General features: G+C 43.2%; 1 protein-coding gene across 2 annotated transcripts in view; it reads left to right on the plus strand.

Moving 5' to 3' along the window:
• CEP170B (centrosomal protein 170B) overlaps positions 1–24,681 on the plus strand; it is a 124,069-nt gene that overhangs the window by 39,049 nt on the left and 60,339 nt on the right. For both annotated transcript variants that reach the window (XM_036748758.1, XM_036748759.1), the window contains exons 3-6: positions 4,249–4,338; positions 8,123–8,201; positions 16,474–16,532; positions 18,699–18,837. In XM_036748758.1, coding sequence (XP_036604653.1) covers positions 4,249–4,338; positions 8,123–8,201; positions 16,474–16,532; positions 18,699–18,837 — 367 coding nt within the window. The remainder of the gene's footprint in view (positions 1–4,248; positions 4,339–8,122; positions 8,202–16,473; positions 16,533–18,698; positions 18,838–24,681) is intronic.

Here is a 24,681-nt window from a genome sequence, read left to right on the forward strand (position 1 = left end):
TTCTCCCAGTTTTCTGCTTCCCTCCTAATCTTTGTTGCATTGGCTTTGTTTATTCAAAAACTTTTCAGTTTAACATAATCAAAATTATCCCTTTTGCATTTTGTAATGCTCTCTATCTCTTGTTGGGTCATGAATTCTTCCCTTTCCCATAGATCTGATAGGTAAACTATTCCACGCTCTCCCAAATTGTTAATAGTATCAGCCTTTATTCCTAAATCATGAACCCATTTTGAGTTTATTTTGGTATATGGTATAAGATATTGGCCTATGTCCAGTTTCTGCCGTACCATTTTCCAATTTTCCCAGCACTTTTTGTGGAATAGTGAATTCTTAGCCCAGAAGCTGGATTCTTTGGGTTTATCAAAGAGTAGATTGCTATAGTTGTTGACTTCTGCGTCTTGTGTACCTAACCTATTACACTGATCCACCACTCTGTTTCTTAGCCAGTACCAGGTAGTTTTGATGACTGCTACTTTATAGTACAGTTTGATATCTGCTATGTCTAGGCCACCTTCCCTAGCATTTCTTTTCACTAATTCCCTTGATATTCTGGACTTTTTGTTCTTCCAGATGAATTTCATTATTATTTGATCTAGCCCTGTAAAATAATTTTTTGGTAGTTTGGTATGGCACTAAAAATGCATATTTTCAATAAATGAAATGAATGAAATTTTCGACAACATTTTATTTAATTGGAATATTAACAAACCTTAGCCCCCTTGAGTTCTTTTTCTGGGGTATGCTAAAGGAGAAGGTGTACTCAATGAAAATCACAGATGCAACACCCTTGATTGAACGCATGAAGAGTGAATGTGCTAAAGTTGATGGCAATGTGGAGTTGTTGCATCAAGTTCACATGAATCTTGCAAAGTGCATCAACCTTCGCATCACAAATGATGGCAATCATATTGAAGATGTAATTTGTTAATATTCCAATTAAATAAAATGTCAAAAATTTCATTCATTTCATTTCCTGAAAATATGCATTTTTGCCTACACGTCCAGATTTTAGGAACCCCCTATATATACATATATGTGTACATATATGTAACATAGATACACACACAGACATGTATATATAATATATTTACACACACATATTTTGATTTTCACAGTAACCACGAGAGGCATAGTTTTATTATTTTCCCCATTTTACAGAAGAGGAAACTGAGGCTGGTAGTAACTTGCCTAGGATCACCCAACTAGTAAGTATCTGAAGCAGAATTCAAACCCAAGTTATTCTGACCCCAAATCCAACACTATCTACCAGGCCACCTAGCCTTTACTTTCTCAGTAAGGTAGGAGGTGAGGCTCTCTGTCAAGAAGGAAGGGGGAATGTAGGAAGCTTAAGAAGGAATTTGGTGCAGCCAACCACTGTGGGGGTGTGTGATAGAAAATCAATTACGGAAGAATGAAGACTGCTATGCAGCGGCGAAGACCTAGTTGAATAAGTATCAATCTACGGTGGCCCCTGTCAGCAAAGTTGTGTGACTCTCCAACAACATCAGAAAGTGGTAGAACGGGAGTACAGAAGGTGGATGGTGGAGGAAACCCATTGCTGGCCCTCAGCAAGGTCCGAGTACTGACAGGACCGGGGAAAGGCTTTGAGAGGGAGTAGAGGAGATTGTATGATGGGATTGGTCAGTTATAGAGTGTGCATTGCAAAGAGAAGAAAGAGAGGCCAGAGCGAGATGGAATGTGCTGGGAGGGGCAGAATGACTGAAGTTTGCAAGGAGGACTCCATTGGCTTGTAAAGCGTTGGTACAGAGAGGTGGACAGATAGAAGGTGGCCATCAGAGAGAGGAATTTCAGAGTTCTATATCACAGAGATAGACTAGTTATAGGTGGCGAGGCGATGGAAGTGTGTGTGACTGAGCTGCAGTGAGGGTGTAGGACATGTGAGTTGAGGTGGAGTATCAACTGGGTGTATGTGGAAGTCTTCAAAGTGAGGGCAGGGTAGGAAGGAAGACTGGGAGTCAGGAACTGAATTCCAGGAGAGGCAGCGTAGTACAGTGGACATAGCATTGTGCAGTGCCTGACATATAGCAAGCGCTTAAAAAATGTTTATCGAATGATTCATTGATTCAAATTCTGCTTTAGGTACTTACTGACAAGTCTGAGCCTCAATTTTTTCAGCTGTAAACTGAGAATAATAGCATCTGTGTTATAGAGGCAATTAAAAAGAAGTGCTGGGTCTGGAGTCAGGAAAACCAGAGTTCAAATCTGGCCTTAAACACTTATTAGCTGTGTGACCCTGGGCAAATCACTTAAGCTCTGTTTGCTTTAACCCACTGGAGGAGGAAATAGCAAACCACTCCAGTATCTTTTCCAAGAAAACCCCAAGGACAGTATTGGGTCACAAAGAGTCAGATATGACTGAACAATAGCTTCTACCTTGCAGAGTTGTTACGAAGATAACGGAGAATGTATGTAAAGTGTTTTTCAGACCTTAAGTAGCTATATAGATGTGAGCTAATCTTCTCGAGATGTGAGGAAGAATGGCTTGGGGGCCTATAAGTGACTCCAACTGGCATCTGAATAGGATGCTCCATGGGAGTGAACTTCAAAGGAAAGAAGGGCCTGAGTAATGGGGGCAAATGATTGGATGGTCTGGAAATGGCAGTGAGGAGCAAGGCCTACTGTGTTGGGGAATCTGAGAGAGGGTGGCCAGGGACATAGTATAGAAACTGTACAAGGTCCAGTGAGAAGCCAGGGCTCCAGAATTGGGAAGGTGACGCTCCTGCGGTCTTACGCTCCCCTCAGGTTACATGCAGACCCATTTTGAGCCTACATATTCAGAATGAAGGATTTTGGTCACCCTAGGGACACGTCCAAAGGATGGTGGCCAGGGTGTTGAGAGGACTAGAGGCCATGTTCTGTGAAGATCAGGTGAAGCGATGCTTCCTGCAGGGAGGAGTGGGTCCCTGAGGCTGATACCTGAATGGAAGGGCCTGGAGGTGGGGAAGGATGGTGGAGCCACCAGCATGACTATGGCCCTGGCTGGCCGGCCAACGTGGAGGGTGCTGTCATGGTTGATGACGGAGCTGGTCCTGAAATTCTTTCCCTTAGCTCAAACCTGGAGGCTCCTCACTAGGCTCGGGTTTAAGGTCCCTCTGTGCAATCTGCCTGGGGGAGTATCTTAGACTGAGTCTGATTTAGGGTAAGGGGTAAGGCTAGGAAATAGGTGGGTTTGGGCATAGCCAGATTGGGAGCAACAAACCGCAGAACATGGTTTCTGCTAGAGACAGGGAAGCCTCCCTTGGCAGGAGTGGCATTTTATCTTCTATGGTGTTTTATAGAGCAAATCCCACCCACCCTGCCCATGAGGCTTAGGCCTACTGGAAACTCTGAAGTTACCCAGGCAGTAGGACACAGCCTTGGGAGGTTTGCAGCGAATACTGGTGTGGTTCCAATTTATACAGCCTCACAGGTCTGGGGGATAGCGGATAGAGAGCCAATTTTGCAATCACAGTGGCCTGAGTTCAAGTCCAGTCTATGATGCATACTAGCCCTGGGGAAGTCAGTTATCCTTTCAGCATCCCAGGCAAACCTCCAAGATCCTGAATTGCAGGGTGGTTAACGATCTGAATTGGTCATTTACGTGGCCAGCCTCCGTAGAGCACTTTAAGGTTTGCACAGTGTTTTCCGAATATTAGCTTCTCTGATCCTTGCAACAACCTCGTGGGGAAGGTGCTACAGATGAGGAAACTGAGGCTGAGAGCAGTTAAGAGACTCAGCCAGGGTCACACAGATAGTAAGTGTCTGAGGCCAGCATCTTCCTGAATCTAAGCTCAACACTGTCCACTGCATCACCAGCTGTATCACCTCATGAGGATGGAGTTTCCTCTCAGGAAGCTCACTGTGCCAGTGAAATTTCAGGAATGATTTGGGGGGTGGTGTGTGCAGGGGCGGGCGATAACATCTAAATAGTTGTAGAAAGAGCCCTGGTCTACCAGATTGCTGTGTGATATTGAGTCAATCACTTGTCCTGTCTGGATCTCAATTTCCTCCTCTATAAATTGAGAAAGTCTTGGTCACATTGACATGTGCAGGTTCCACTCCACCCCTTTTAGAGATTATGGAGAAGAGATGCTGCAGGGTTTTTGGTGTAACGTCCTGGGAAGAGCAATTTGCAGAGCAGAAAGGCAGGGCTACTGTCAGCTCCCGAAGGTCGGGAGGCAGAGGGGGAAGGGTCTGCCTGGGTGAATAAATGGGTCTGACTCTCTCTCTCCCTTCCTGCTTCCTCAGTCTCGAAGTGTGGACAAACAGCATGCAGTCATCAACTACAACCAGGACAAGGATGAGCACTGGGTGAAAGATCTTGGCAGCTTAAATGGGGTGAGTTGACCTCCAGGGTCTCCAGCTTCCTTGAGGACTGAAGTCTGTGGTGCTTCCCTTGCCTCTAATCCCTTGGTGCCCTAGCTGCTAAGGGGGAGGGGGCGGGGATAAGGGGTATTTTTCCAAATAGTTCCTTCTTCAGGTGACTAATTCTGTGAGGAGAAAGGGGGGCATTTCTTGAGGGCAAATCACTAAGCAAAGGCAAGTCATTAGAAAGAGGGTTGGGGAGTGAGATGTTTCTGGAAAGAGAGTCAGGACTCTGTAGGGGGGAGGGTCTTCAGCCTAGATAGAGGGAGGAACAAAGGAACAAGTATTTATTAAGGACTTACTGTGTACCAGGCACTGTACTAAGCGCTATACAAATATCTCATTTGCTAGAGAAAGCTCTGGGGCTACAAGGGTGGGAGGCATAACCTGGGATTCCCTTTGAATTGAGGTAGGAGAAGGGTGGTCCTCTGTTGTGTAGGAAGCAGAGGAAAAGTGTTTAATCTGCAGCAGGAGTTATTTGGACTAGATAGGAGAACTTCACCAATGGGTGAGGTTGAAATAGGGAGGATGAGAAGGTGGATTAGAAGTGACCCCTTTTCCTTCCCTTGCTTGGGGTTTTCTGGACTTGTTTCACTCTCAGGCTCTCCAACATTTTTATCAGTGACTTGAATGAAAGTGAATGACTGCAATGGTGGTGTGCTTGTTAGATTTGCAGATGATACAAAGCCGGGAGGAATAACTAACCAACACACTGGATGACCAGAGTCCGTGTTCCAAAGGATTAGACCGCATGTTAAACCTCTGAGCTGGATCTAATAAAATGATATTAAGTAGGGATAAATGTAAAAGTCTTGTACTTGTTTACAAAAAAAATCCCTCTTCACAAATATAAGATAGAAGCTGTTTTGAAGAAAGATCTTGGGGTTTTAGTGACCTGCAAGCCCAGTGTGAGTCCGCTTTGTAATACATGTGGCAGCCAAAAGCACTGCTGTCATTTGGAGCCTGCATTAAGGGGGACATAGCTTCCAGGAGTTAGTGAGGGAGCTCATCATCCCACTGTCCTCTGACCTCTTGAGACCTCCTCTAGAGCGCTGTGCTCACTTCTGGGGGTCATAGTTTAAGAGGGACACTGATACACTGAAGAGTGTCAAGGCAACTGAGTCCACTGTATACGAGAACTGGTTTAGGAAACTTGGTGTGTTTAACCTGGGGAGAATAAGATTCAGGAGGAACACGACAGCTGCCTTCAAAAGTATTGAGAGGGCTGTTATATGGAAAGGTGGCTCTTCAGTTACTACCCTCATTTTACAGATGAGGAAACCGAGGCAGAGAGAAAGTGATTTGCCCACAATTGCATATCAATAAATGTCAGAGCCTTAATGCTTCTCTGGAGCCTTAAATAAAAAATAAGTAAACACCAAAGCCTCTTGCCCCCTATCCTCCCACCATCCCAGTTGCTTTTCTAAAGATCATAAACAAACGCATACCCCCTATCCAGGGCAGCTAGTGGCGCAGTAGATAGAATGCTGGGTCTGCAGTCAGGAAGACCTGGGTTCAGATCTGGCCTAAGACACGCCTACCTGGATGACCCTGGGCAAGTCACTTAACCCTGTTTGCTTCAGTTTCCTAATCTATAAAATGAGCTGGAGAAGGAAATGGCAAAGGACTCCAGTATCTTTGCTGAGAAATCCCGAAATAGAGGCATGAAAAGTCGGATATGACTTAACAACAACAAAGCAGCAATAGCTAGGTTGGGATAATTGAGTGAATATCTTGCAGCTGGAGCCTTTGAGTTATTTTTAAATTTTTGCAGAGTCAGAATGTGCTCAAGGAAGTACTGGTGTATAGAGAAAAGGATGCCAGAGTCAGAGGACCCAAGTTCTAATTCTGGCTCTGCGCCCAATGGACATATTTCACGATATCTCTGAGTTTCATAGGATTGTACAGGGTGTCCCAAAAATCTTGGTGCAGTTTAAACCTTGAGCAGCTTAGCTGCACTGTATATAGATTCAGAGTTGGAAGGTTGGTTCCTTTATGGTTCATCTAGTCCAAGAGTTCTTAACCTTTTTTTGTGTGTGTGTTATAGACCCCTCTGGAAGCATGGTGAAGCCTCTGGACTCCTTTCTCACAAAAATATTTTTAAATACTTAAAATAAATTACTTAGGATTACGAAGCAAATCAAGTACAATTGTCGGAATGTTAAGAAAGCAGCTGTGTGCACCTGTGGTTAAGAACCCTCATCTAGACCAAACCACTTATTTTACAGAATAGGATACTCACATCTAGAATTTTAAGTGACCTGCCCAATGTCACACAGGTAGTTAGTGGGAAAATTACAATTTGAACCCAGGTTCTTAAACTCCCAGACCAATTTTCTTTTCCCTATATCTCACCTTTAAAATGGAGGTATTAATGAATATATTCAACTTACTGGTTAGTTATGAGGATGCTTTATAAATGAGAAGGACTAAATATATGTGAATTTTATAAAATATGATAAAATATAGTTTATGCCTGTAACTCCTGCTACTGAGGAGGCTGAGGCCGGGGGATCCCTTGAGCTTAGGGGTTCTGAGCTTCAGGAGGCTAAGCTGAAATGATGTCTAAGCCTAGTTAAGCATCAATATAGTGAGTCTCCAGAATGGGAGTGGGGCTACCCAATTTTGGGCAAACTGGCTAGACTGGAAACACACACAACAAAGCTTCCATGCTTCAGAATGCTAACAGAATCCTGCCCATGAGTAGCCATGGTTGAGATATAAATTTATAAATGTGCATTATCATTATTTTTCTCCCCAAAAAGAGACGATCCATCTGTCCAGGGCCAGTTGGTATAGGAACAAGCAGGAACAAATCTCAGGCACCCCAGAAAGCATCTCTGTGTCGCTTTTTGAGCTCATGTTTCTACAGCGCTTTACAGTAAACTAAGTGCCCTTCCTCATAATGGTTCCTTGTTGCCATTTTTACCTATGGGGCCCTGAGTCTAAGAGAGAAGTGACTTTCCTAAGATAGTAGTTGGTTTATATTTATATCAATGACCCCATGTCAATAAGGAAAAAGTTAAACACTGCCCAGTGTCCTTTCCTTAAGATTGTCAGGGACATTTGTAATATATTTTTGAAAGTTTTTCATTCTGAGTAATTTAAAATAATTTTTAAAGTCTTATTGCTTAGGAAGGTTAGACTTCAGACACCTGGGAAATTTTCACTGTGGCTCATGTCCCAAGGTTTCTGGAGAGCCTGGAGTGTTAGCGTATCAAGTCTTGGCAACAGGCTCATGTTCTTTATGTGGAATTTCCCAAAAGAATTCTGGGGCCAGTCTGTTGTGGTGTAGTGGAAAGAGTACTATTGAACTTGGAGTCCGGAGAGACCTGTGTTTGAATCCTGACTGAGAACGTGTGTATCTTTGGACAAGTCACTTCTTGTCTCTAGCCTCAGTTTTCTCATCTCTTAAATGGGGCCTCTGATACTTTGTGCTGTCTCCTAGGTCTATTGTGAAGAAAGCACTTTGTAAACTTCGAGGTGCTGGAGAGTGCTAGTCATTATTCAGACGATTTATCATGCTTGCTATGTGCCTAGCCCTGGGCTCTGCCAACCAGCTTTAATGTGTGTTTATTCTAGGAGATGAGGAATGATGGGGGACAAGGGAGGTGGAGAGAGTTTCACAGGATCCTGGGAGAATTACCTACCTACAATGGAACATCTCTCTACCCAGGGTAATCCTTCTTTGGGTAGTAGAAGGTTAGCAGCAAGGCCTCTACCCCAGTCTAACCCCATATCTCCTTTCTCTACACAGACATTTGTGAATGAAGTGCGCATCCCTGACCAGAAATACGTCACTCTGAAACTCAACGATGTCATCCGCTTTGGCTACGATATCCTTTTTTGGTGGTCTGGGTCTTCCTGGGGTTTCCCTGTTTTCCCCACACTCTCTGTTTCTTCCTGTCTCCCACTTCTCCGAGAGCCAGACTTTTCTGGTCCTGCAGAGGCAGACCCAGCATGTCGCACTGTGAGGGCCGTCAGGTGACATTCGCACATGCAGCAGCTGGATGGATGTGCTCATAGCTCATTCAGATAGAGGGAAGTGACAATGAGGCCAAGGTCTCGTGTTCATCCTTATGCTGGCCACTCAGCCTCCCAGAGAGAGAAGACCTGTTTCTGGGCTCCTGTCTCTGAATAAACGTCTTTCATTGACCTCTGGTCCCAAGGGAGACCGGGTGAGGAAGCTATAGGTGGCTTAGCATGTATATTCCTGGGGCTAGAAACTGTAGTTGACAAGAGGAGGGCTAGGAAGGTCACCACAGTGTGAGGCTGTTACGTATCTATTTTTCTGTCCTTTAGCAGGGCGGTATTTTGGCTGCATTGGGATGATTCTTAGCCAGATTTGTCCTCATCCCTCCCTCTCTTGATGCCCTTACTATACCTCTTAATTTATGTAAACAGTTGAGGAATACATTTAACAAGTGTTTTCTGATTCTTGCTCAGCCTTGTTCTTGGCAGTTACTCTGTGGGAGAGACGGGAGCTCATGATGTACGAGAGGCAGAGGAGGAGACTCAGGCCTTGCCTTCAGAGAGCTCATCATCTGGGGGGGTAACAGAGGAGACCAAGGTCTGGGTGGGGGGAGAGGAGGGATAGAGATGTGAAGCAGAGAAGGGTAGCTCACATGTTGGGTGATATTCAGGAGCCAAAAGAGCCTTAAAAGGATAAAACAATGGGTCAGATTTAATAAAGTGAAATGTTTCCTTTGGTGGATCTGGGTTCTCATTGATGTAGTCTCCCTAGCAGGTGCAGATCACAGCCAGTCCATGTATCCTTATCCTTTATGAATCTTGTCACTGTTGTCTCATAGATGTTGAATGGATGGATGAATAAATGAATGAATGAACAAATGAAAAAGCATTTATTAAGTACTTATGATGTGCAAAACACCATGCTAAGCAATGGAGATAGATAAAGAAAAGTCAGGCTGGAAGCAAGGCTGGTGGGAATGGGGAGGGTTTGGAGGCATTAGAAGGGGGCAGATGGGAAGGCTTCCAATGCCCTCAGACTTATTTATCCATCAGTGGCAGCTGGTCAGCAGCTGGTGACGGTGGGTAGTGGGGATGGTGAGCCTCTCTTACACAAGCGTTGCTCCCCTCTCTGATAGCTGTGGGAAAGATTGAAAGTAAAAGGAAAAGGGAATGGCAGAGATGGATGGATAGTGTCATGGAAGCAATGAACATGAATTTGGATAGACTTTGAGAGAGTGGAGGATAGAAGGATCCTGAAGAGTTGGACGACAACACCAACAAATGGTAGGGTCAGTAGTCTGGGGGATGCTGCAATTCTCAGGGCATTTGGCCTCAGGGGAGGGTCACCAGAGATCCAGGGGAGGGAGTCATTGAGGTGCTGGTAGTGATGCGACTTGGCACATGCCTTCTCTTGTCTCACTCTCACGGTGCGTTGCTGCCATAGCTAGGCTGGCCCGCCAGACCTAACAGTTGCAGTTATTTTGTTAGTTGGCCAGGATGGCAGTTGCTTCTCTCCATCTATTCTGCAGAAGAGCCGCTGACATGCTTGAAGGACTTCCTGTAGGTCTGCTTACTTACCTGTGCAGTTCTTGGGCTGTTCATTGGTTACCCTTTCTTCTCATGACCTGGCCAGCACACCCCCTGTGGTCTGCACTGCTGGAGAGACCACATCAACGAAGACCACAGATCCACTGAAGAAAACATTTCATGTTATTAGATTTGGTCCATTATTTTAACCTTTTAAGTTTTTCTTAGATACTGAACATCATGCAATACATGAGCTATCCCCTGATTCACATCTCCACTCTGCCACTTCACCACTCCCAGGCTATGAACTCCCTGAAAACAAGGCCATGGTATGTTCCTTGGTAGTCATTTTGAGACCACCAATCATACATTTCACCAGCTATATACTTTTATACTACTTGAATGTAGGTCATCCTTGGAAATATGCAGAATCCTACTTGAATTCACCATGTGTTTCTCCATTGTCTTCTAGGGCACTTCCTCTTTTGATTGTTCTGAGATTGAGGTTTTTGAAGATTTGTAGTCATGCAGCATTCCTAGAAAAACATTGGAGTTAAAAAGTTGGGGATTTGTACCGTAGAGCACTTTGGGATTTCTTCTCAAACACTACTCAATTTTCCAAATGCACTCTGGGGTCGTGGAACAGAGACCCCTTCGTGGTGCTATTTATCAAGAAATCTTGTGCAATCATGGATCCTGAAGCGGAAGGGATCCTCCAGGCCATCTTATCTAACCCCCTCTTTTTACATATAAGGAAACAGAAGCCCAGGGAAGCTATGACTTGCCCAGGGTCATACCAGGTAGTATGTGCTAGAGGTGACATTTGAACCTACATCTTCTGACTCCAGAGCCACTGCTTTTCCCCCTGACACATTCTATCTTACCTATGCATAAGAAATATTTTGTTGGAGGAGAATTTTTAATGCTGTTTTATATTACCTAGTCAAATGCTTTTTGGTAATCAGAAACTAATAAATACAATGGGACCTTGTATTCTTTGCACTTATAGTCAATAAACACATGATCTTTAGTACAAAACAGTTTCTAAAAGCCTTCCCAATTTCATTCTTGTATTTTTATCTAAAATAGCCTCAGAACACATTCTCATTAAGCTTTGATCCAGATGAGAAAAGGGTGGGTAGTTATTGATGTCTTCCCAATCACATTTTTGGGCTAATAATACGCATATTCTCCTCTCCCGCCCGCCATCCCATTCCTTTGGTATCTTCCCCTCCCTGATCTGTCTCACAAAATGCTTCTTCCGTGCTTTCAAAATTGTGTTAGCATGAGCACACATTCTTTTGGTATGTACTTGCTCTAGCCCAGCCTTTGTTCCAGACTTTGTCCTCAAATGCCATTCCTACTTCCTAAGATAGCATATCAGGGACTGAAATTTCAGGGTCCAAATGTGGTGTTTCCTCTGTCATTCATGGTGAAAATAGATAATAATTAGAAACATTGGCAAATTGGTTCCCTTTCTATCTTTCTGTTCTGCTGATTTCAGCTAAGTATGCTCGTGAGATGATGTGGATCATTCATGTTTCAAACTAAGCTTCTACTTCTCCTTTGTTTTATTGGGTGAGACTGGTCATAACCTTCCCCTGTCCTTGTGTGTGTGGTTTTTTTTTTTTTTGCAAATGGGTTTGTGTTTTAAACTGGTGGTGCCCTTGGCTGCCACATCACTCTCCTGAGCACAGAGATGAAGTTGTATGTGGGCTCCATAGGTCTGCTTATTCTGGAGATTGCTTTACATTATTGAAAACTTGCAGAAAGTAGTTTTGATTAAAGGTGATGTCTTTGCCTTTTTCCATTTAGTATTTTTTTTTTTACAGCATCAGTGGCTTGTTTTGAATAGGTCAGGTTGAAATCGTCATATCTCCTCGCCTTTATCCTTCTAATTTGATGTTGACTTTGACTTTTGGTTTAACTAGTCAATGGCCTGACATGACTCCCATAGAGAGTCATAGATTGGAATCATCCTTAATGAACCAATCATAGCAAAAGGTCTTAGGTTTAGAGTTGGAAGGGACCTTAGAGGTAATTTTTCAGATAAGGAGACTGAGTCCTAAAGAGGTTAAGTGACTTGTCTATGGTCACACAGCTAGTAAGTATCTGAGGCAGGATTTGAACCTGGGTCTTATTGACTCCAAATCCAGCAATCTGTTACATACCATACTACTTCTCAAAAACCAGTTATTTCCTACCTTCTACTATAATCAAGGCAGCTAGATGATGCAATGGGTGGAGTGCCAGTTCTGGAGTCAGATTCATCTTCCTGAGTTCAAAACTGGCTTTAGACACTTATTAGCTATGTGACCTTGGGCAAGTCACTTAACCCTGTTTACCTCACTTTCCTCATCTGTAAAATGAGCTGGAGGAGGAAATAACAAACCACTCCAGTATTTTTCCAAGAAAACCCCAAATGGTGTCATGAAGAGTTGGACTTGACATTTTTGGTGTGTGTGTGTGTGTGTGTGTGTGTGTGTGTGTGTGTGTGTGTGTGTGTGTGTGTGTTTGTGGTCTTTTCTGCTTACTAGATCTAGCACCTCCTGGTCTTTTTCTAGATTATCTATAAACTTTTGACCTCCCACCTTTCTCAAATCTGAACCATATTTTCTAACACACTGTTCGTATTTCCCCCTTGTGCCTCTTGCTACATTGAAATCATTGAATATCAAAATGTATGAAGACTTGATGTGGAGGAGCACGTCACATAGTTTAAAGAATTTCTGTACCCCTTCGTCCTCTACAGCAGATGTTGGCACATCAGCTTTAGCTGTCTTCAGTGGTGGTCTTTTTGCTTAGATTTATCATGAGCACTGCAAGACAAGATGACCAAATGTCCCAGGAGACTGCGATTCTTGACTTTGGGCAGACAGCAGAATCCACTTGGTCAATTGCTTTGTTTTTCTTTTCAAAGAAAACCTGTTAGTCATCATTCTTTGTAGCTGAAACTTCCTTCTGACTTTTGTTTTATTTTGTTTTGGTTTTGAGACTATTGACATTGAAGTAATTTGAGTCTTCTGATCGTATGTCAGTTTGTTGGTCGTTGGATAAAGATCTCACACTTAGAGAACCAACAGTTGTTATTTTATAGGCAGTCTAAAAACTCTGGTTCTTAGCACCTTCTGCCTTCCTTTTTCCATTACTCTACCTCTGCAGAAGGGGCCCACGCAGAACTGAGGACCTGGGCAAGTCATGACCTCTGTTTTGCCTCAATTTTTTCATCTGTAAAATGGGGATAATAATAGCACCTACCTCCTAAGGTTGTTGTAAAGATGAAATGAGATAATAAATTATAAAACACTTAGGTGCGTGGCACATGGAAAGCTCCATATAAATGTTATCTATCATGATTACTATTACAATTTTGTATTTTTCTTGAATTGCTGTTGCCAAATAATTCATCGATCAGAGGCTAACTTCATTGTGAGACTTTTCTTAATACGTAGAGGATCTGGTTCTTGGATGAGAGTCATTTTCTTGTGTGGACTACAGTCAAAGCCTTTTCTGTCTGGTAGAACCTGGTAGAGCATCAACCCTGCTGGCACAGCCTCTGAGGACCTGGAGTCACCTTCATGCCATGATGAGGCATCTGAGGAGGACTTGGTGGAGGAAGATGAAATGCAACAGGGATAAATATAAAGTCGTTCACTTGGGTGCTTTGTGCTGCTACCTCTCCTGCAGTAAAGCTCCATGATGAAACACTCACATATCTCAATCAGGGACAGTCTTAGGAAATCCAAACTTACAAGTACATGATGAGGCAAGTTTATGGCTGAGAAGATCTTTTAATGGAAAGCAAATGAGTCAACAATATGACATTACATTCAGAAAGCTAATTCTTTCCTCTATAAGAAAGGCATAATAACATGTGAAAAGGGTAAAAGAGCAGTAGTATTACCACCCTTTATCCTAGTCATTGGAGTAGGGCGTTCAATTCTGGATACCATGTTTTAGGAAGGACCTTACCAAGTTTTAGTGTGTCTAAAGGATGCTGGCCTAAAGATTGAGGAGACTAGAGACTATATAATAAAAATATCAGTTGAAAGAACTTAGTTTCTTTCAGTATTTGAAGGGGTATGATGGAGAAGGAGGAATTAGCTTTGTTCTGTTTGGAGCAATGAAAGGCGCAGAAAATGCAGAGAAAACTATTTGAGTTTGGTGTAAGGGAAAAATCCATAAAGATTATAACTGTCTACAGGTATGATGGGCTGCCTCAGGAGGTAAGACCCTTCCACCCCTGGAAATTTTCAAGTGGAGGACTGATCACCACTCGTTGAAGATTTTGACAGGTGGTTCTCCATGCCTTAAATGGTCTCCTTCTTCAATCCTTTCTCTTAGCCCTTTGCTTCCTTCAGAGCTCACCTTAGGTACCCCCTCCTATGGGAAGCCTTTTCTGATTCTCTAGTTGCCTCTCCAAAAACTCCTCACCTTTGTATTTATTTCATATAGAATGTAAGAGCATTCTATAGAATGTAAGCTCCCTTGAGAGAGCTTTGTGTCTTTGTATTCCTTTTGCCTGTGATGCCTGGAACATAGTAGGGGCTTTCCAGATGTTTCATTTTTTCAGGAAGGACTAAACTAATGAATGGGCTTATGAGGTCACTTCCAAATCTGAGAGTCTGTGATTGTCTGGGAAGGGAGGGGTAGACCCAGACTCTGCCATTGCTTATTAAAGCCTGGAGGAAGGAGGACTCATGATTAAGACATAGATTGGGATCCATTAAGTACTAGCTGTATAGATCTGGCTCTAGGATCCCTAGGAACCACAAGAAAGAAGAAACAAAACAAGAGAGCAAATAATATGCTTTGATCTACATTCAGAATCCATAATTCTTTCTCTGGATGTGGATAGCATTTTTCCGTCATGAGCCTTTTGGAGCTGTCTTAGAACCTTGCATTGCTGAGAAGAGCCAAGTCTATCAAAGGTAGTTATTGCACAATGTGGCTGTAATTGTGTACAATGTTCTCCTGGTTCTGCTCCCCTCACTCAGCATCAGTTCATGTAAGTCTTTCCAGGTTTTTCTGAAGTCTGTAGCAGGCAGTTTTAAAGGTACCACAGAGTCCCTTTCCATCATCCCTTCTACTGCCTCAGTATTGTGGCTCTAGTTAGTCAGAGGCCGGGAAGGCAGAGGCTGCAAAGATGAGACCATTCAGTATTTCTGCTTGTAGGGACTTTGAGATAGCAGGGGATAGAACCTCATGGGATCATAGGTTTAGGATTAGAAGGACCTTAGAGCCCAGTGAGTCCAACTGCCTCATTGTACATATCAGGAAACTGAGCCCCAAGGAGGTGAGTGACTTGGCCAGAGTCATACCTAATGTAGCATCCTGTACCAATAATTAACTCATTTTAAGGGTAGGGGGCAATATGATGACCTATAAGGTACACTTGGTTTCTTCCCCTCTAGCTTTGGGGACTTGATTTTAGACGAAAACTTCTGAATGGTCACAATCCTTCTAAGCCCCTAGTTAAGAAAATTCCTAACATCTAAGCAGAAGTTGAGCTCTGCCTAGCTTTATGTTTGTACGCATCTCATTAACCCTTTGCGGTTGAGGCAAAATTCAGTTTACTGGAATTTGTAAAATGAAGGGGTTGGGCTAGACCACCTCTGAAGTCTCCCATTCTCCTGCCATCTAAAAATTCAAGTAAAAAACATACATTAAGTGCAGTTATTTGGCATGGGTCTCTGCTTCATGCCTGGGATCCAAAGGTGAAAAACACCTGTCTCTTCCCTCCAGGATCTTACTGTTGAATAGAGGAGTAGGGAAGTAAGTATGATGTAAAGAGAAATCCAGACATGTGCTCTAGGAAAATGTCTGGAAGAGAAGGTTATTTTCACTAGGTGGAGAACAGAGAGAGAAGCAGGGAAGGCTGCAGAGAGGAAGTGGCATCTAAGCTGAGCTTTGAAGGGAGTGTGATTGCATCAGGTGATGATGAAGAGAAAACACATTCCAGGAAATGGGCTTGACTGAATGGAATTAGGAAGTGTGAGAGGGCAGGATGCAATCGAGGAATGGAGGTGAGTATTTGGCTGAATCACAGTCTGTGAGAACTTGTATGAAATAATGCTGGAAATGGAGTAACCTCCACGTTGTGGAGGGCCTTGAATGCCAGGTGAAGGAATGTGTATTTTATTTCATGGACAATGGGGAACTACTGTTGTGAGGAGATGGGTGGGGACCATTGGGTCTGAGCTGTCTGCTGTTACCCCAACAGCACCCCAAGCTAATGTGGTTTATTGTGAGAGGGTTCATTGTTAGATGCTGTGGGGTAATGGAAGTGGGGCCATGGGACTCAGGAGGCTTGGGCTCTAATCTTGGTTGTGTTACTGTGTGATTCTGGGCAGGTTACTGCTCCTCTCTGAGTCTGTAAAAACAAACAAACAAAACAACAGCTAAATTTGTGCTCCTCACCTCATAGGATGGCTGGGATGTGAAGAATGTACTTTGCAAGCCTCAATGTTCCATAGTTGGGAGAGCTGCCTTTATTCCTTCACACCCTCACAGTGAACGAAGCCCTCTCTGTTTCCTCAAGGTGCTTTGTCTCTGTGCTTGTAGGAGAGGCCCCCTCACGGCTGTACTTTCCTTAATGCCTTTGTCTACATTCTAACCTGTACGTGTTAGAACATGTCCAACACAAGGTCCCCGAAGAAGCTCTGAAGGTAAGTCCCTGGACAGCTTCTGGAGGGGAGGCCAGTGATACAAGCCCAATGCTCGCCTTCCTTTTAGTCCATCATGAGACAATTGGGAAAGTTTTCTCCTCGTACATGGGACTGCTGGTTCTGCCACTCGCTCTCTGACCTCTGGCAGGTTACTCTCCCTAAATAGGTTTGTTTCCCCATCTATAAAGTGAGGATAATGATAATCCCTGCCCTGCTTCTCTTCCAGGGCTGTTATGAGGCTCTAATGAGACAATAGGTAAGGAAGATGAGATAGCCTATAAAGCCCTTTACTCATGTTCCATTTATTTTAATATATAGGATTTAGATTTGAAAGGGACTTTAGCAACCATGTAATCCAACCCCCTTATTATACAGTTACATAATTGAAGCCCAGAGACAGAAAAGGGGTTTTCCCAAGCTCCTGCTTCTAGTGAGTCGCTGCCAAGATTTGTATAAGATAATGGGATTTTGAGACGAAAGGAACCTCGGAGGTCGCCTTGTCCAACCCCACCCCCCATTTTACAGAGAAGGAAGCCAAGCTCCAGGTAGGGAACATGATTTGTCCACAGTCATACGGGTAACTCACAACTGAGATCTGGGGCTAACTTCAAATCCAGTGGTCTTTCTACTGCACTGGCAGTGAGGTATGAATTCTGGGCCTCAGTTTCACCATTTGTAAAATGAAGAGGTTGGACCAGGTGGTTTCTTCTAGTTCTAAGACCTGTGAAGTAGGAACAGACGAGGATGCTATCTCATTTCTTTGGGAGTTATGGGCTTGTTGTTCCTGGTTCTCCTGCCCCTTCCTCTTTCTGGGTTCAGCTTCTAAAATGGGGCTTTTTGAATGAATGATGATGGTGCATCCTCAGAGTTCTTCCTTAGCACCTAAAAAAACCTACCAGCAACTACAATGGGGTATTTTCACTTCTGTTATTTTAATCCTGGCAAAGTGCTACGAGTTAGGGCAGGGGAGCTATTTCTATCTGGAAAGGGACCTTAGATATCATATTATGTCATCTCGTTTTGTAAATGAGGAAATTCAGGTAAAGAGAAAGAATAAATAGACTTGCTTAAGGCCATGCATCTGATAAGTAGCAACTCCTCTGACTCTAAATCTCAAGCTGCATTTTGATAGATTCTAAACCAGCGAAAGCAGCAGTGCAGTGTGGTTGAAAATGTACTAGACTGGGTGTCAGGAGACCTGGATTCTGGTCTTGGCTTTTTCACTGACCCTAGGGTGACCTTGGGATAATGCCTTTCCTCAGCTTCCCCTGCTGTGAAATGGGGGCAGGGTGGGATTTGGACTAGATAGTTGCTAAGGTTTCTGCCAGCTCTTGAACTAATGGACTGGACTAAAAATCACTGCGTCCATTCTTCATTCACTCCAGTCACAAAACAGCCTATAGCTCCTGCACCCTCTGCCCCTCTGCTTGGCAAACGGTTCAGGGGAGGATTGAGAGGCTGGGCTTTGTTAAACCCTTGATTTAGGCATAGGTGGCCCCAGATCTTGGCTCCTGAGTACTGTGTCCGGGATGGAGTATAGGGGCAAGAACCTTCGATTTGGAAGCAAAGGCCCTGAGCTTCAGTCTCCACTCTGCTGATTGCTATCTGTGCTTTCAGAAAAGTCACATTACCCATGTGGTCCTTGGTTTCCCCATCTGGAAGAGCCTTGGACTTAAGAGATCAGCCCCCACCGTTTGTCTGTTGTATGGACTTAGACTTCTTCCCATTTCTGATCCTCAGATTCCTCGTCTGTCAAATGGGGATAAGGATTCTTACTCTACTGACATGAGGATTGTTGTGGGAAAGGGGCTTTATGGACAAAAGAAACGGCATTTTTGAAAGTCAGTACAGTTTAGAAGAAAGAAGCCTAGAGTTAGATTTAGGAGATCTGGGTTCAAATACTGTTTTTTCCTCTGTAAAATGAGGATAATACTTGTAATGTCTATCTCACAGTATTCTTTTGAGGAAAGTATTTTGTAAAATTTAAAGCATTATAGAATGGGAGCTCTTATTAAGGTATTGGTGTTACCTCCTCTCCACTGCCCCCAGCACTTCATAAATCACAAAGTACTATGTATAAAAATTAATATTTTCTGTTTTTCATCGTAGTGGGGGTGAAGTGGAATTCATTCTTCTTACTTTTGCTTTCCAACCCTTGCCTTTCAGCATGAGAAGTACACCAGCCAACTGCAAATGAATTTTAAAGGCACAGCCGTGAAGCGAGGGGACCCTCCACCAGACCTTGGGCCTTATTCTGAATCCCCACAGGCCAAACCAGAGAAGGGAGACCGGAGACCTGTCCCAGGTAAAATCCTCAGGGATGAGGCATGGGGCAGGGCAGGGAGGAGCACACATGCCCCAGATATAAACATATATTTATCCAGAAGCATGCTTCACTCAGGTATACATACAAGCCCCATTTCTGTCCATATGGATTTGCATTCGAGTTGAGTTTGTTAAAGACTCTTGGTGAATGATCTCCTTTAATGTGCCTCTGGAGTGGCTGGAGGTGGGTGAGAGGAACAGGTGATTTCGGAGGGCTTTTTCCCATCTGTCTCCTCCTTTCTCTGGCAGCTGGACCAGCCTGGTACAGGGATCAGCTAGTAAATATTACGCAAGCAGCAGGCACTCTGCTAGGCTGGAGATACAGACAAAAATGAAAAACTCCCTGTCCTCAAGGAGTTTACATTCTCTAGGGCATAGGTTCTCAAAGTGGGTGATACCACCCCCTGGGGGGTGCTGAAATGAACCAGGGGGTTGGTAGTAGCCTTGGGTGATACAAATTTCAAAAAAGCTGTAAAAGGGTTAAAGAAAGTAGATTTCCAGGGGGGTGCTGAGTAATTTTTTTTAAAGGGGGCAATAGGCCAAATAAGTTTGGGCACCTTTGCCTAGGGGAAAACAACATGTACACATAGCAATATGTACAAAATATATACTAGTAAATACTAGGTAATTTTTTGGATGGGAGAGACATTAGTAGTTGAGGTGGGGATCAAAAAAGGCTTTATGGGGAGAGATGAGCTTGGAAGGAAATTAGGAATTTTTAAAAAATTAATTTATTTTTAGTTTTCAACATTCATTTCCACAAGATTTTGAATTCCACATTTTCTCCCCATCTCTCCCCTCCTCTGCTTCCACCAATCTGCCCTCCCTTCTATTACTCCCCCACCCTTCTCTTATCCCCTTCCCTTCTATTTTCCTGTAGGGCAAGATAGATTTCTATACTCCCTTGCCTGTGTATCTTCTTTCCCAGTTGCATGTAAAAACAATTTTTAATATTCGTTTTTAAAACTGTGAGTTCCACATTCTCTCCCTTCCTCCCTCCCCACCCACCCTCAATGAGAAGGCAAGCAATTCCATATAGGTTATACATGTATAGTCATGCAAAACACAGGAAGTTAGGAATTTTAAGAGGTGGAGGTGAAGAGGGAACATGTTGTAGGCATGGGAAACAGGTCTTTTGCCTATGCAAAAGCATAGAGATGAGAGATGGGAAGTTATATGTAAGGGAAAACATACTTTGCAGAGTGGGTGAAGGGCAATGAGTATAATAAGCCTAGAAAGGCAGGTTAGAGTTAGGAGATAAAGGGCTTTAAGTGCCAAGCAGAGGAGTCTGTATTTGACTCTAGAAACAATAGGCACTGACTGGGACTTCTTGAGCCGGGAAGTGAATGGAAAAGTTGGAACGTAATGGAACAGTTGGATCTGATGCACCTGCAATTTCACAAATATTTATTAAATCATCTACTTGGTGTAGGGGCCCTGTGCTTGGTGTTGCTGTGGAACCTAAAATGGATAAAGTATGCTTGGTCTGCAGGGAGCTTCTAGTCTAGGGGAGACAAAGGAGAAACAGATCCAAGCCCTGCCCTTAGGGAACTCAGAGACTTGTAGAAATTTGTTACAAAGAACAAAATACCAGAGAGTTTCTAAGAGATAAAGTAACAGTTATAGTTAAAATTCATATAGCTCTTTAATATTTGCCTCTCAGTTTCTCCAGCCCCAAGGCTCTGCCCCTTAGTTCAGCGGCCTTGTCTGCTTGCAGGTTCCTGGATAGCTCACTAGAACAGTTGGCAGCGTTAGTGGGCCCCACTGCGTGTCATCCGTTACTTAACCTCGGTCTCCTCATCTCTAAAATAAAGATAATGATGCTTGCAGGACCCATAGGACAGGACTTTTGTGAGGACAGTGCTTTGCAGATCTGGTAACTTGTACTAGAAGCTGCCAGATGGTTGTGTCAGCTTTGGAAGGTGGCATGGCTCCATTCTTTGGAAGCATTTATTAAGTACCTACTGTATACCACTCGCTGTACTGAGTGCCCCGGACACAAAAAGGTGCAGAAGACAGATCCTGCCCTTAGGGAGCTCACCTGGGAGGGAGTGCCATTATCATCCCCATTTTTCAGGTGAGGAAACAGAGGCAAACTGGTTAAATGATTTGCCCAGAGTCGCATAGCTAGTGAGTGTCTGAGGATTTGAACTCAGGGCTTCCTTCCTCCAGGTTTAGTGTTTTATCCCCTGTGCCACCCCAGTGCCATCATTAATAGCACCTATCTCTACAATGGAGAACTTGGGGCTTTTGTTGTTCAGTCCTTTCTGTCGTGTCAAACTCTTCATGACCCCATTTGGGGTGGTTTGTCATTTCCTTCTCCAGCTCATTTTACAGATGAGGAAACTGAGGCAAACAAGGTGAAGTGACTTGCTCAGGGTCACACAGCTGGTAAATATCTAAGGCCAGATCTGAACTCAGGAAGATGAGTTGGGGCTGGAAGAGGTCTTAGAGATAGTCTGCTTCACCGTCCCTTTATTTTATTTTTTTCAACGTTCATATACTTTGTATATTTTCCCCAACTTTTTTCAGGTAACAAGCACTTATTTTTTCCCTCCATTCTCCCACTACCCACACTAGGAAAGAAAAAGAAAACCCTTGTAACAAATATGCGTAATCAAGATAAAGACTTTTCCAAATTGGTCAAAATGTCTGTTTAATTCTGCATTTTGAGTCCATCGTTTATCTGTTAGTAGATGGGTGGCTTCATTATCGTCCTCTGGCATTGTGGTTGATCACTGTGGTGATCAGAGTTCTTACATTTTTTCAAAGTTGTTTGTCTTTAGTGTTATATCCGGTTCTGCTCACTTCATTCTGCATCAGTTCATACAAGTCTTCCCAGGTTTCTCCCCTTCATCATTTCATCAGTCTACCACAATAGTTTTCTATTACATTTATGTATCAAAATTTATTCAGCCATTCTTCAACTGATGATCATCCCCTCGATATCCGATCCTTTGCTACCACAAAAAACTGCTAAAGATATTTTTGTACATATGGGTACCCCTTACTTTATAGATGGAGAAATTGAAGTTAGCTAGTAAGTAGCAAAGACAAGATTTGAACCCAAGCCTTCTAGTTGTAGATACAATATTTGTTCTCTTCAGTGTCTCTTTCTGTACGTGGTAGAAAGCTTTCCACTTCCAAGGCCCTACCCAGCATCTTGAAGGTTGGGCCTTCTCAGAGTCCCTTTTCTAGTTTTTCTCAGAAATTCTTTGGGTTTGAGGTGAAACTGAGCTTAGCCTCGGCCCTGGTTCGTGTTGCTGCAGCCTGTGGTTATTGAGGCTTGATCATCTGAGGATGCCTGGAGAGGACGGTGGAGAGGGCCAGCTGTTTGTGGTGCCCCGCCTCCACTTCTGGGCCTGTCTTCCCTGACTTCCTTAAGCTTCCCTGACACTGTGGACTGGGCCCAACCCAGGGGGAGGGAGGGGTCTGAGAAAAAGCCTTCTTGTTCACTGTGGATAAATTGATGTAAGATTCTTTTCTAAGGAATTAGTGTTTAAAGAGGGAGATACTGAAGTCCCTCCTCACTGCAAGAAAATGTGCCTAGCAGGAGAGGAAGGCAAGCATCACCAAGAACTTGTCTTAGGAAGGAGGATTGATGTCCACGCCAACTTTGGCATGAATTCTTTTCATCATCATAGGTTCACAAATGTTGATTGACTATGACCTTAGGCTAGTTAGTCTCTTGTTCTCTCTGGGCCTCAGTGTCCCAGAGTGGGCTGGACTTGGATGGATCTTTGGCACCCTCCTGGCACTGATGTTCTGTGGCTTTTATTTTCTTTCTGTCCAAACTCATGATTTCACTGGTGTAGGGATTGCCTAGAGTTGTGCAGCTTAGTCCTAGAGAGCTGTGTGGGGTGCTTTGAGGGTAAATGATTTACATTGGTCCCAGAGCTAATGTGTGTCAGAAGGAGGATCTGAAACCCAGGTTTCCTGGATTTCAAGGCTGGCTCATATTCACTAGGCCACAGCTGTCTCTATGACTATGAAGGAGAATTTGTGAGATGTGAGCTCTCTCTGTTTATGAGCGGCTATCTTTATTAACCACGGCAATAATAGTAGTACAATGCCTTAAACCCAGTCGGTGCTCAATAAATGTACATTGAATTGTAACCAAAAAGAAAAATATAAAAAGGCCTCTTGTAGAATTAGAATACTTAAATAAAGTCTAGCCACTGCCCAGGGGGATTATGAAATATTAATAATCACTAGCTAGCATTCATAAAGTCCTTTAAGGTCTGCAAAGGATTTTGCCAACCTTGTGTCATTTGATTCTGACAACCCGGGGAAGTAGGTGCTTTTATTATCATCCCCATTTTACAGATGTTAGATGACTTACCCAGGATCACACAGCTAGTAAATTTCTGAGTCATTTGTTGAACTCAGTCCTTACTGATTCCACGATACCACGAAACTGCCACAATCAATGATAATAGTTCCCATTTCTGCAGTACTTAAGCCTTAAAAGCTTTTTTTTTCACAATAAACTTGTGAGTTAATGCAAATCATATTGTCCCCATTTTACATATAAGGAAAGCTGAGGCGGGTGAAGTAACTTACCCAAGGTCTATAGACTCGAGTTCATGGTGTGCCTCCAAGTCCGATTTTCTTATTACTGCCCTCGAGGCTGCCTATCTGCATGCCTAAACAGTATTTAAGCTAGTATTTCAGTGTTGGAGCATGGAGGTTTTGGGAGGGATCTGTCAGTTGATCATGGATAAGGGAGGATGTCCACTCAAATCCCAGCTCTGCCACTAATTACTTGTGTGACTTTTTGGATCCCTGTTTCCTCATCTGTGAAATGAGTGGGTTTGGCTGGGGCTTCTCTAATGTCCCTTTCTAGCTGTTAAATCCTACAAAACCTATAAGTGCTTCCTGGCCCCTGGGTGAGTTTTGAGAAGGCAGGACATGAATTTGTTACCTTAAGATATGGGTTTACAGTGCCCTCTAGTGGAAAATATAAGCACATCGTTTGGCTAAGCACATCTGGCTGGTAGCTGTTTCATTTATTTTGTTTATTTATCACCAATTTAATTTTTTATTTTAAATAAACATTGTTTATTTATCTTTGTTTATCATCATTGTTTATTATTTGAATAAACATTGTTTATCTCTATCTGAGATCATCTGGGGCGATAAAACTGGTCTGCAAAAAATGGCTGAGTTTCAACTGATGTTACTAGATGCATTTTTAAAAATCTTGAATATTTATTGAAATTAAAATACACATATTTAGGGGCAGCTAGGTGGAGCAGTGAGTAGAGCACCGGCCCTGGAGTCAGGAGGACCTGAGTTCAAATCTGCCCTCAGACACTTGACACACTTACTAGCTGTGTGACCTTGGGCAAGGCACTTAACCCCAATTGCCCTGCCTTCCCCCCTGCAAAAAAAAATACACATGTTTATTTATTCTGAATTTAGCAAATATAAAATAAAATGGAAATTTCTATATACATAGTAGTACAGGGAAAGAGGAGTGTACGTGAAACTTCTAATCTCTGTTATTTACAGCTTGTTTTCGTTTTAATATGTATAATATATAAATATATAAACTTATTTGTGATTTCTTTTGGCCAGGAATTTTTTTAAATGCTGCAATGACTGACTCTCTCTCTCTCTCTCTCTCTCTCCCCCTCCCCTCCTCTCCCCTTCTCTCTCCTCTTCGTAACCTTCCTTTTTTTCTTTTCCTCTTCCTTCCTTTCCTTCTTTCTTTCTTCTTCCTTTCCTCCATTCCTTCTTTCTTCTTTTCTTCCTTTCTTTACTCTTTTCCTCTTTTTTTCCTCCTTTCCTTCCTTACTTTCATTTTCTCTTTCTTCCTTCC

This window comes from Trichosurus vulpecula, chromosome 3, assembly GCF_011100635.1.
Source record: "Trichosurus vulpecula isolate mTriVul1 chromosome 3, mTriVul1.pri, whole genome shotgun sequence".
NCBI classification, from domain to species: Eukaryota; Metazoa; Chordata; class Mammalia; order Diprotodontia; family Phalangeridae; genus Trichosurus; species Trichosurus vulpecula.